The sequence below is a fragment of the Eumetopias jubatus genome, unplaced genomic scaffold, assembly GCF_037043125.1.
Source record: "Eumetopias jubatus isolate StellerSeaLion01/CBP00866 unplaced genomic scaffold, mEumJub1_p1.0 scaffold_10, whole genome shotgun sequence".
NCBI lineage: Eukaryota > Metazoa > Chordata > Mammalia > Carnivora > Otariidae > Eumetopias > Eumetopias jubatus.
The window spans coordinates 111,771,225-111,784,523 of NW_028274816.1; the positions used below are offsets into that span (position 1 = coordinate 111,771,225).

Consider the following 13,299-nt stretch of genomic DNA (forward strand, 5'->3'; position numbering starts at 1 on the left):
AAAATAGAGCATATACTCTTAAAGTCTATGTTAGCTATGAAACAAAATAGGAGCTCAGGTAGGCTTTCAGTCAATGGAGTAAAATTCGTCAAAGGCAATTTCAGTTTCAGGGACCTGCTAATAAGATAGAGTGTAAGATTTTCTATCAGCCCCTTATACTTTTTTTATTTGGGGTTATAATACCTTTTCAAAGATAAGGTGCATGGCCTTATATTTTATTGTCCTTGGACATGGTAGAGCTGAAAGCAGTTGTTACCTTTAATTCTGAAATGCTTTGTTTATAGAGATAAATATACCAAAATTTTAGAGATCTCGTATTTTTTGGACCGCTGCTTTAATCTCTTAAACATTTTTTTTATGTTAACGTGAGCTTCTAGTCTGGTCTTTGACCTACTTTAGAAAATGACATTTTATTTTCTTTCTTTTCTTTCATAGATAAAAACTGGATACAAGAAAACAGAACAGACTCCAATCACTTCTTTGGAAAATAGCCCTACGGATATGTCTAATACTGGTAAATGCACATTTAATTCCTCTTTACTGTTATTTCTTTCAATTACTCTTTCTCAATGAGGAGTACATAATGTGATTTAATATACTTTAAAGAAGGATGCATTATGCCTTTTTTGCTTCAATGGATGAAAGAGTAAAATGAATGTATTGTGCAATGGTCCCTGTTAGATTATGTCTTTTATTAGAAATTTTCCTGAACAAAGGGTTGAAATTTTAAGATGCATTATCATAACGGTGTCTATGAAGCTGTAATAATCAGTGAACTGTTGAAATCAAATAATGTAAACTCTTCTTTAAATCAAGATTAGGTTGCCTTTTCCTTTTAGGGAAATACCGGTGAGGTTTATTAAATGCACCTTTCAGAGAAATTATAGATGGGAGCATAACTTAAGAAAATAAATATATTTGGGCGCCTGGGTGGCTCAGTTGGTTAAGCGACTACCTTCGGCTCAGGTCATGATCCTGGAGTCCCGGGATCGAGTCCCGCATCAGGCTCCCTGCTCAGCAGGGAGTCTGCTTCTCCCTCTAACCCTCTTCCCTCTCGTGCTCTCTATCTCTCATTCTCTCTCTCAAATAAATAAATAAAATCTTTAAAAAAAAAAAGAAATATGTTTTTTTAAGAAGAGATTGTATAGATGTTAATTTAAAAGAAAAGCAGTATTATGAATTGAATAGTATTAGTTATAATTACCATGAAATGATTTGCTGACTTTTTAAAACAATAAAGTATTAATTGTGTCACCCATAAAAAAATAATTTTTATCAAACTGTGAAATATCTATTAGTGACTCCATTATCAAGAAAAAGCTTTCCCTTTAAATTATCTCCAAAAATGAAGTACAACATCAATCAAAAACCAATGCTTATAAAAAAGTTAATTACATATGTCTAAAAATTATAATACAAATTTTTACCTGTATATTTTAATTTTTAATAGCATTAATCTAGATTAGAATTGCATAATAAGGACAGATTAGCATAAATTACATACTATCTCATTCCATTTGGGCTGCTATAACAAAACACCACAGACTGGGTAGATTATAAACAAAAGACATGTATTTCTAACAGTTCTGGTCGCTGGAAATCCAGGATCATGGTGATACCATGGTCCCGGTGAGAGCTTTCTTAAGGTTGCAGATTTCCCATCCTGTCCTCACATGGAGACCTGTCTGGTCTCTTCAATCAGAGCACTAATCCCATTCAGGAGAGCTCCACCCTCATGACCTCAGCTCCTCCTAAAAGCCCCATCTCCGAATACCATCATCTTGGGGATTAGGATTTCGACATCTGTATTTGGGGAGGACACATTCAGACCACAACACACAGGCACCACACTTAACAGGAATTTATAGTGGATTTCATAATAGTTTCCTCTAATAGTTTGGAACAGTGTTTACCAGTGGGTTGGTAGCAATCTCTAGCCATAAATTATATGCCCTTTTACTTAGTGGGGTTCCTTCACTCTTAGAAACATTATTAGTATTATCCTCTTTATGTATATAATTTCCATTCTCTTCATGTATTATTTTTTTCTTTAAATTTTATACTGTTATGTTAATCACCATACATTACATCATTAGTTTTTGATGTAGTGTTCCATGATTCATTGTTTGTGCATAACACCCAGTGCTCCACACAGAACGTGCCCTCTTTAATACCCATCACCAAGCTAACCCATCCCACCAACCTCCTACCTGCTAGAACCCTCAGTTTGTTTTTCAGAGTCCATCATCTCTCATGGTTCATCTCCCCCTCCGATTTACCCCCCTTCATTCTTCCCCTCCTGCTATCTTTTTTTTTTCTTAACATATATTGCATTGTTTCAGAGGTACAGAGCTGTGATTCAACAGTCTTGCACAATGCACAGCGCTCACCATAGCACATACACTCCCCAATGTCTATCACCCAGCCACCCTATCCCTCCCACACCCTCACCACTCCAGCAACCCTCCATTTGTTTCCTGAGATTAAGAATTCCTCATATCAGTGAGGTCATATGATACATGTCTTTCTCTGATGGACTTATTTCACTCAGCATAACACCCTCCAGTTCCATTCACGTCGTTGCAAATGGCAAGATCTCATTCCTTTTGATGGCTGCATAATATTCCATTGTGTATATATACCACATCTTCTTTATCCATTCATCTGTTGATGGACATCTTGGCTCTTTCCACAGTTTGGCTATTGTGGACATTGCTGCTATAAACATTGGGGTGCACGTACTCCTTCGGATCCCTACATTTGTATCTTCGGGGTAAAAACCCAGTAGTGCAATTGCTGGATCGTATGGTAGCTCTATTTTCAACTGTTTGAGGAACCTCCATACTGTTTTCGAGAGTGATTGCACCAGCTTGCATTCCCACCAGCACTGTAGGAGGGTTCCCCATTCTCCACATCCCCACCAACATCTGTCGTTTCCTGACTTGTTAATTTTAGCCATTCTGACTGGTATGAGGTGGTATCTCATTGAGGTGTTGATTTGGATTTCCTGATGCCAAACGATGTTGAGCACTTTTTCATGTGTCTGTTGGCCATTTGGATGTCTTCTTTGGAAAAATGTCTGTTCATGTCTTCTGCCCATTTCTTGATTGGATTATTTGTTCTTTGGGTGTTGAGTTTGATAAGTTCTTTATAGATTTTGGATACTAGCCCTTTATCTGATATGTCATTTGCAACTATTTTCTCCCATTCTGTCGGTTGTCTTTTGGTTTTGTGGACTGTTTCTTTTGCTGTGCAAGAGCTTTTTATCTTGATGAAATCCCAATAGTTCATTTTGGCCTTGGCTTCCCTTGCCTTTGGCGATGTTTCTAGGAAGAAGATGCTGAGGTTGAAGAGGTTGCTGCCTGTGTTCTCCTTTAGGATTTTGATGGACTCCTGTCTCACGTTTAGGTCTTTCAACCATTTGGAGTCTATTTTTGTGTGTGGTGTAAGGAAATGGTCCAGTTTCATTCTTCTGCATGTGGCTGTCCAATTTTCCCAACACCATTTGTTGAAGAGACTGTCTTTATTCCATTGGACATTCTTTCCCACTTTGTCAAAGATGAGTTGACCATAGAGTTGAGGGTCCATTTCTGGGCTCTCTATTCTGTTCCATTGATCTATGTGTCTGTTTTTGTGCCAGTACCATACCATCTTGATGATGACAGCTTTGTAATATAGCTGGAATCCGGAATTGTGATGCCGCCAGCTTTGCTTTTCTTTTTCAATATTCCTCTGGCTATTCTGAGTCTCTTCTGGTTCCATACAAATGTTAGGATTATTTGTTCCATTTCTTTGAAAAAAGTGGATGGTATTTTGATGGGGATTGCATTGAATGTGTAGATTGCTCTAGGTAGCTTTGACATCTTCACAATGTTGGTTCTTCCAATCCATGAGCATGGAACGTTTTTCCATTTCTTTGTGTCTTCCTCAATTTCTTTCATGACTATTTTATAGTTTTCTGAGTACAGATCCTTTGCCTCTTTGGTTAAATTTATTCCTAGGTATCTTATGGTTTTGGGTGCCATTGTAAATGAGATCAACTCCTTAATTTGTCTCTCTTCTGTCTTGTTGTTGGTGTATAGAAATGCAACTGATTTCTGTGCATTGATTTTATATCCTGCCACTTGACTGAATTCCTGTATGAGTTCTAGCAGTTTTGGGGTGGAGTCTTTTGGGTTTTCCACATACAGTATCATATCATCTGCAAAGAGTGAGAGTTTGACTTCCTCTTTGCCGATTTGGATGCCTTTGACTTCTTTTTGTTGTCTGATTGCTGTGGCTAGGACTTCTAATACTATGTTGAATAGCAGTGGTGAGAGTGGACATCCCTGCCACGTTCCTGACCTTAGGGGAAAAGCTCTCAGCTTTTCCCCATTGAGAATGATATTTGCTGTAGGTTTTTCGTAGATGGCTTTTATGATATTGAGGTATGTACCCTCTATCCCTATACTCTGAAGAGTTTTGATCAAGAAAGGATGCTGTACTTTGTCAAATGCTTTTTCTGCATCTCTTGAGAGGGTCTTATGATTCTTGTTCTTTCTTTTGTTAATATATGGTATCACGTTGATTGATTTGCGGATGTTCAACCAACCTTGCAGTCCAGGGATAAATCCCACTTGGCCATGGTGAATAATCCTTATAGTGTACTGTTGGATCCTATTGGCTAGTATTTTGGTGAGAATTTTTGCATCCATGTTCATCAAGGATATTGGTCTGTAATTCTTTTGAATGCAGTCTTTGTCTGGTTTTGGGATCAAGGTAATGGTGGCCTCATAAAACGAGTTTGGGGGGTGCCTGGGTGGCTCAGATGGTTAAGCTCTGCCTTCGGCTCAGGTCATGATCCCAGGGTCCTGGGATCGAGCCCCGCATTGGGCTACCTGCTCCGCGGGGAGACTGCTTCTCCCTCTCCCTCTACTGCTCCCCCTGTTTGTGCTCTCTCGCTCTCTATCAAATAAATAAATAAAATCTTTAAAAAAATTTAAAAAAACGAGTTTGGAAGTTTTCGTTCCATTTCTATTTTTGGAACAGTTTCAGGAGACTAGGTATTAATTTTTCTTGAAATGTTTGGTAGAATTCCCCTGGGAAGCCATCTGGCCCTGGGCTTTTGTTTGTTGGGAGATTTTTGATGACTGCTTCAATTTCCTTAGTGGTTATAGGTCCGTTCAGGATTTCTATTTCTTCCTGGTTCAATTTTGGTAGTTGATACATCTCTAGGAATGCATCCATTTCTTCCAGGTTATCTAATTTGCTGGCATAGACTTGCTCATAATATGTTCTTATAATTGTTTGTATTTCTTTGATGTTGGTTGTGATCTCTCCTCTTTTTCATGATTTTGTTGATTTGGGTCATTTCTCTTTTCTTTCTGATAAGTCTGGCCAGGGGTTTATCAATCCTGTTAATTCTTTCAAAGAACCAGCTCCTAGTTTCGTTGATCTGTTCTGTTCTTTTGGTTTCTAGTTCATTGATTTCTGCTCTGATCTTGATTATTTCTCTTCTCCTGCTGGGTTATGCTTTATTTGCTGTTTTTTCTCTAGCTCCTTTTGGTGTAGGGTTAGGTTGTGTATTTGACACCTTTTCTTGTTTCTTGAGAAAGGCTTGTATGCTATATACTTTCCTCTTAGGACTGCCTTTGCTGTATCCCAAAGATTTTGAACAGTTGTGTTTTCATTTTCATTGGTTTCCATGAATTTTTTTAATTCTTCTTTAATTTCCTGGTTGACCCATTCATTCTGCAGTAGGATGCTCTTTAGCCTCCATGAATTTGAGTTCTTTCCGACTTTCCTCTTGTGATTGAGTTCTAGTTTCAAAGCATTGTAGTCTGATAATATGCAGGGAGTAATCCCAATCTTTTGGTACCAGTTGAGACCTGATTTGTGACCTAGGATGTGATCCATTCTGGAGAATGTTCCATGGGCACTAGAGAAGAATGTGTATTCCGTTGCTTTGGGATGGAATGTTCTGAATATGTCTGTGAAGTCCATTTGGTCCAGTGTGTCATTTAAAGTCTTTATTTCCTTGTTGATCTTTTGCTTAGATGATCTGTCCATTTCAGTCAGGGGGGTGTTAAAGTCCCCCACTATTATTGTATTGTTGTCAATGTGTTTCTTTGCTTTTGTTATTAATTGCCTTATAAAATTGGCTGCTCCCATGTTAGGGGCATAGATATTTACAATTGTTAGATCTTCTTGTTGGATAGCCCCTTTAAGTAGGATATAGTGTCCTTCCTCATCTCTTATTACAGTCTTTGATTTAAAATCTAATTTGTCTGATATAAGGATTGCCACCCCAGCTTTCTTTTGGCGTCCATTAGCATGGTAAATGGTTTTCCACCCCCTCACTTTCAATGTGGGGGTGTCTTTGGGTCTAAAATGAGTCTCTTGCAGACAGCATATGGATGGGTCTTGTTTTTTAATCCAATCTGATAGCCTGTGTCTTTTGATTGGGGCATTTAGCCCATTTACATTCAGGGTAACTATTGAAACATATGAATTTAGTGCCATTGTATTGCCTGTAAGGTGACTGTTACAATATACTGTCTGTGTTCCTTTCTGGTCTATGCTGCTTTTAGGCTCTCTCTTTGCTTAGAGGACCCCTTTCAATATTTCTTGTAGGGCTGGTTTCGTGTTTGCAAATTCCTTTAGTTTTTGTTGTCCTGGAAGCTTTTTATCTCTCCATTTTCAATGACAGCCTAGCTGGATATAGCATTCTTGGCCGCATATTTTTCTCGTTTAGTGCTCTGAAGATATCTTGCCAGTCTTTTCTGGCCTGCCAGGTCTCTGTGGATAGGTCTGTTGACAGTCTAATGTTTCTACCATTATAGGTTACATATCTCTTCTCCCGAGCTGCTTTCAAGATTTTCTCTTTGTCTCTGAGACTTGTAAGTTTTACTATTAGATGTCGGGGTGTTGACCTATTTTTACTGATTTTGAGAAGGGTTCTCTCTGCCTCCTGGATTTTGATGCTTGTTTCCTTCCCCACATTAGGGAAGTTCTCTGCTATTATTTGCTCCAATATACCTTTTGCCCCTCTCTCTCTGTCTTCTTCCTCTGGGATCCCAATTATTCTAATGTTGTTTTGTCTTATGGTATCGTTAATCTCTCGATTTCTGCCCTCGTAATCCAGTAGTTGTTTATCTCTCTTTTTTTCAGCTCTTTATTTTCCATCATTTGGTCTTCTATTTCTCTGATTCTCTCTTCTGCCTCATTTATCCTAGCAGTTAGTGCCCCCATTTTTGATTGCACCTCATGAATAGCCTTTTTGATTTCGACTTGGTTAGATTTTAGTTCTTTTATTTCTCCAGAAAGGGTTTCTCTAATAACTTCATGCTTTTTTCAAGCCCAGCTAGTATCTTTAAAATCATCACTCTGAACTCTAGGTCCGACATCGTACTAATGTCCATATTGAGTAGGTCCCTGGCAGACGGTACTACCTCTTGTTCTTTTTGTTGAGGTGATTTTTTTTGTCTTGTCATTTTGTCCAGAGGAGAAATCATGAATGAGAGAACAAAATGCTAACAGGTTCACAACATCCTCAGCAAATATAATCTAAACAAATCAGAAAAGACTTGAAACCAGGGGAAAAGAAAGGGAAAGAAAGAAAAAAGAAAGAGGGAATAAAAGAAAAAGAAAAAGATAAAAACAAACAAAAACAGAACAAAACAAAAAAAAAACAGAATATGATCACATATGATCAGGCTAGTGCATAGATCAGTGCCACACACTAGACTTTGGGTGTATTTTGGTCTGTTAGAAGAAAGTGCCTCGTAAAAATTTAAAGAAAGAAAGACTTATATATGTACAAAATAAGGGTTGATACAATGAACGGATGGAAGATGAATGTAAAGATGAAAATTATAAAGAATTTTAAAAAAGGAATTGATAAGGTGCTTGAAAAAAGAAGAGGATTAAAAAAAAACAGAAAGAAAGAAAAAAGAAGGGGAGAAAATGTGATCAGGCAGGAGATTGGAACAAAGCCATACACTAGAGATTTAGGGTATACTTTGATATGTTAGAAGAAACTCTATCTCAAAGTTTTAAAGAGAGAACAACTTACATATATATGCCAAATTAAGGGTAACTACTATGAAGGGATAAATTATGACTCTGAAAATGAAAAATAAAACTGTTTTTTTTAAAAAAGGGATTGATAAGATTTTGGTTGAAAAAGGGAAAAAGAAAAATTTTTTAAAAAGTTAAAAAAATTAACTTTGAAAGACTAATGAATCATAATAAAAAAGCCATGAATTCTATGTGCAGTATTCCCCTAGCGCTGGAGTTCTCCCGTTCTCATTGATCCGTAAACTTGGTCTTGGCTTGCTGGCTCTTCGTGCTGATCTTCTGGGGGAGGGGCCTGTTGCTGTGGTTCCCAAATGTCTTTGCTGGAGGCAGAATTGCCCCGCCCTTATCGGTCGGGGCTAAGCAATCTGCTTGGGTTTGCTTTTGGGAGCTTTTGTTCCCTGCAAGCTTTCCGTACAGCTTTGGAGGACGAGAGTGAAAATGGTGGCCTCTTAATCTCCACCCGGAGGAGCCGAGAACTCGGGGCCCCGCTCCTCAGTGCGCCCCCAGAGAAAAGTAGTCACTCCCATCTCCCTGGTCTCCGGCCACACTCCGTGCTCACCCGGCCTGTGACCGAGCGTTTCTATCTCTGGCACCCGACCCCGTGTGGAGTCTCCAAACCCAGCAGATCCTTGTGGTGCGCTCCTGCGCCGCTCCTCCTAGTGGAGGAAGTGGAGTCTCCCCGGCTCTGCCACTTGTTGGGTCCCTGCTGGAGGAGCAGTGGCCCGACTGGGCCGCGGATCACAGTTTATAGCAACCCCGAGCTGAGAGCCCGCGCCTCGGCTCCGTCTCTGCAGCCGGCTTCTCTGCTCCAATACCTGGGAGCTCTGCCGCACTCAGGCACCCCCGGTCTTTCTATGACCCCGAGGGTCCTGAGACCACACTGTCCCGTGAGGGTTCCACCCCCCCACTTAGCCACTGGAGCGACATCCCTCAGCGGAGCCGACTTCTAAAAGTTCCCATTTGTGCTCCATGGCTCTAGCACTTGCCAGAAGCGGCCGACGGAGGCCCCCTCCCCCACCGTCTATCCTCCCGAATATCGCCTCGGCTTCACTTCTCCGCACGTCCTACCTTCCAGAAGGTGATCGCTTTTCTGTTCAGAGAGTTGTTGCTATTCTTTTCTTCGATCTCCTGTTGAGTTCGTAGGTGTTCAGAATGGTTTGATCCCTATCCAGCTGAATTCCTGAGACCAGACGAAATCCAGGTCTCCTACTCCTCCGCCATCTTGCTCCGCCCCCGTCTTGATGTATTGTTTTTATGTTAAACTGTGAACACACGTGAAGAAGCAAAAATGTATAAATGAAAGAAGCAAACAATAGTGAGGATACCTTTATGTTTTTAATTTTTAAAGTAATTGGACTGTTCATTGCCTCTCTTAGGCTTTTATTAATTCAGGAATCACTTCCTAAGCATGTCATGTACATAGAAAACATAGGTTAGTAGCAGTTACGAAGGAATTAGGATATTTTCTATGAGATTCTTAATAGTCTATGGTGAAATAAAACATGGGGTTAAAAGAAAACCTTCATTATTCAGATTAGAAAACATATATGTTTGTGTTTATTTTATTGAATAACTACAGTTTGTGGTGTTCTGTGTTAACTAGGGCAGGGTGTGGGTGGTTTCTGTACTCGAAGGAACATACTATCTTGTCACAGATAGTGTGAAGACATGAACAAAGTGGATAAGGAAAGAAGTGGCCTGAGTGTGGTGTAGTGAGGGCACAGGCTCTGAATGCAAATGTAGAGGTTCATTTCTTTACTTCCAACTTACTAGCTGTGTAACCTTGAAATAGTTGTGTCATGGGTCTTTATGCATATTAAATGTGATGCATATCAAGCACTTAGCATTGTAATTGGTACATAGCATAAGCTCAGTAAATTTTGTTATTATTATTAATGTTACAGAACCCACTGACTAGAGTGCAGTTCAAATAATATTTCAGGGGATTATTTTAGAGCAGAAACAAAAGTTCCCATACTTTAATTCAATTTTGCATCCTCCCCCGCCCCCCAAATTAGTACATAGTAAAGAATTTGTCACAACATGCAGAAATTTCTTAGCAAAGATCAGACATCATCCAGATCTTGAAAGAAGTGGTAAACATCAATTGACAGATGAAGGAGATCTTCCTAAGTGAAGGAAGCACCATGAGCAAAAGCACAGAAGAAAGGATGAGCTAGATGTCAGGTGACCCTAGGAGGCAGATCTGATTAGAGTAAAGAGATCCCAGAATAATGAATAAAATGAGGTAAGTTCACATCAGTGACTAAAAGAAACAGTGCTATATTTTGTAATAGAAAATGATTTAATGAAAATATATTTGAGTGAGCTGTATGAAAAGTAAATATTAAAATACAATTAAAATAGAACATTTTTCTAGAGTAGTGTTAGCATTGAGTCAGTCCTATTTTTTTATTTTCACATAAGTGTAGTAGGCCAGATATTTTTGGGGAGGGTGGAAAAAAATCAACTCTAAATTATCTCTAGGTAGCTTATATACCATATGGTTTTTCTGTTATAAGCACTTAATTATAGATTGTTCCTAAATTAGACCCTTAACTGCCACATCTAAACTCCTCTAGCTAGTTGGTATTTATTCGAAAAATGTAAACAAGTTTTAATGTTAACCTCAATAAAAAAACTGAATTGAAGCAAATCTACCCATGTTCCCATCTCAAAATTAGTCCAAAGTGTAAAACTGGTTAGAATTTTAAAAATCCACATAATACTTGAATATGTTTTTAAAAACTATTATATGAATTTCTTATTTCAGAACTCAGAGTCGTTTACTATTGCTATAAGCTGACTAACACATGAGCTTGTAAATGAGCTAAAAGCATGCTAAAGACATTCCTAAAAAAATAAGTCAAGAATTATTGCATGAAGAAATATTATCATTACTTTAACTTTACCAGAACACAAACTGTAATCCTCCCACACTAAGGTTTTATAAATGAAACAAAAGAGTGATGGGGGGAAAATATCCATGGAGGATTCATGGTGTAAAATGGTTTTGATCCTGCCCTCTTAAAACATTGCCTTTTTTCCCCTAAAAAGAGGAATAGGAGAGAAGATCCAAGAGAATAATAAGCTATACTTTGAAAATCCTCACTCCCCAGAAAGGAGCAAATCAAGAGCTTGAGGCCAGAATTGAGAGATGTCACCAGCAAATGGGGAAAGCTGCCTGTCTATGAGCAGCTTTTCAGGTCAAGCTACTCTGAATCACCAAAGCTTGCAGGATTTATGCACAAATCCTCCTAAGGTTTTGGCTCAAAGGTATAGGTTTAGGAGAAGGTTGGCTGAAAGAAAGTGAGATTTTGTTAAGCCATGATTGCATATTGTTAAATGGGGGGGCTAGTGTAAATTTACATTAAATCTCCTGTTTAAATATGTCTCTTTGTTAATATTGACAATATTCTAGGGGTGCATGGGTGGCTCGGGGGTTAAGCATGTGACTCTCAATCTCAGCTCAGGTCTTTATCTCAGGGTCGCCCCGTGTTGGGCTCCACACCGGGCATGGAGCCTACTTAAACACAAACGATATTCTATAAGTGTTCATAGTAGTTTTCTATGATTCTTTATTTTACCTTTACAGTTCCTGTAAGGTGCACTATTTTATTCTAACTACTTTACAGATGAGAAAACATGATGAAAGATACTGACAACATTTAGGAATAATGGCTTTGTGAGTTACAAAAGACTAGAATCCTGACATGGTCACTTACTAACTATGTGATCATAGGCTAGTTTCTTTACCTTTTTGGGCCTTGATCTCTCCATCTTTGGGATGGGAATAATAACACCTATGTCATTATGGCTATAGTAAAGCTTAATGAGCTTATCTATATGAAGTACTTAGTGCATTGCCTGGCTAAAAGTAAGCGTAAATAAGAGCTGATCCGCTGTTATTTCCACTGTTACACATAGCAAATTTTTATGCTTAGGTGTAGGAATACATAAGTGAGAATGCATGTCTCAGTGTGTGCGGATGCTCTGTGTGTGTCCCTGTTCCTCCCTGTCCCTCCCATCCTCTAGCCCTTCCACATGCTTACACTTGAATTGAGTAATTCACTCCCAGGAGTAGGATTATTGGTGTGAAATCATGATTAAGCTAGCTTGGGTACACCTAGTAGTGCTCTCATTCCTTAAGTGCAGGTCAGGCACCAAGCTGAAGGTCATTGACAAGCCTTGCAAATCCAGACATTAAAAATGAAAAATAAAGTTTGACTTCCCTGCTCTTTGGTCTTCTATACCACTCTACTCCATGCTGATCTTTTGTGCCACACTGTAGGTTTGGCACAGAATTTCTCTTAAGAGAAAAAAAGAAAAAAAAATATATATATATATACACACACTATTTTTTGTCTCATGGCTAACAATTAGGTATCATGATGACAAAAGAGACTTTGATGCTTTTATCAGAATTGTAAAAATTCTATTATACTAAAATCACTCTTTTTCAAGGTTTGATTCCATTTGAAGCTAAAAGTCAGTAACCATTTTTTATGAGCTTGACACCTATAAGCTATATTCAAGATTTTACATAGAATGTTAAGGATGTGTTAAAGGTTTAGAGGAAGACTATTTATTTTCATATGCGCTTCTTATGTTCTTAAGAAAGAGAATGCAAATCATTTTGTACTTAGAGACAGATGCTCTGAGAAATTAAAAAAAAATTAAAACACTGCATAAAGATGTGACATTTCAAAAAGTTTTTTCTCTTCCTCTTGTTTCTATGTAGAACTAGTAAAATACCATTTAGAAGTGTATTTAGAATAGTGACAATTTATATACAAGGATTGACATGAATTACAGGAATTTGTTTTACAAACTTTGGCATATTAAAACAAATAATTTTTCAAGGTCTAATCCCTTGTAGCATCTGGTCTCTTATTCATGCAGCAAGGACAAAGGCTCATCTGAATAATCAGTGTAGATTAAGAAGGTGTTGGGGTGGGTGAGGGGTGTATGAAACTCAACTCTTGGAAGTCCCTCTATGCTCCTTGAAATATAACCTTAATGTAAAGTAGGAAATGGGATTTTGGATTCCAGAAGTTCCTAGTCTGTATCATACTTTATGTGCAAACTTGAAACAATTTGCGTTTATGAGTTTTTCCATAGTACCTACAGAACTCATGTAACAAAACCACTTTTGCCAAAGACATATCACAATCTTTTTGCATTCCTAACATGATTTTACTTACTTTGGAAGAAAAAAGACTTCACTTTACAATTAGTAAG

The 13,299-nt window shown here is 38.3% G+C and overlaps 1 protein-coding gene across 2 annotated transcripts in view; it reads left to right on the forward strand.

Moving 5' to 3' along the window:
* Nucleotides 1–13,299, forward strand: part of STXBP4 (syntaxin binding protein 4) — a 182,779-nt gene that overhangs the window by 29,607 nt on the left and 139,873 nt on the right. For both annotated transcript variants that reach the window (XM_088027323.1, XM_028090597.2), the window contains exon 7: nt 436–514. In XM_088027323.1, the coding sequence (XP_087883449.1) occupies nt 436–514 (79 nt within the window). The remainder of the gene's footprint in view (nt 1–435; nt 515–13,299) is intronic.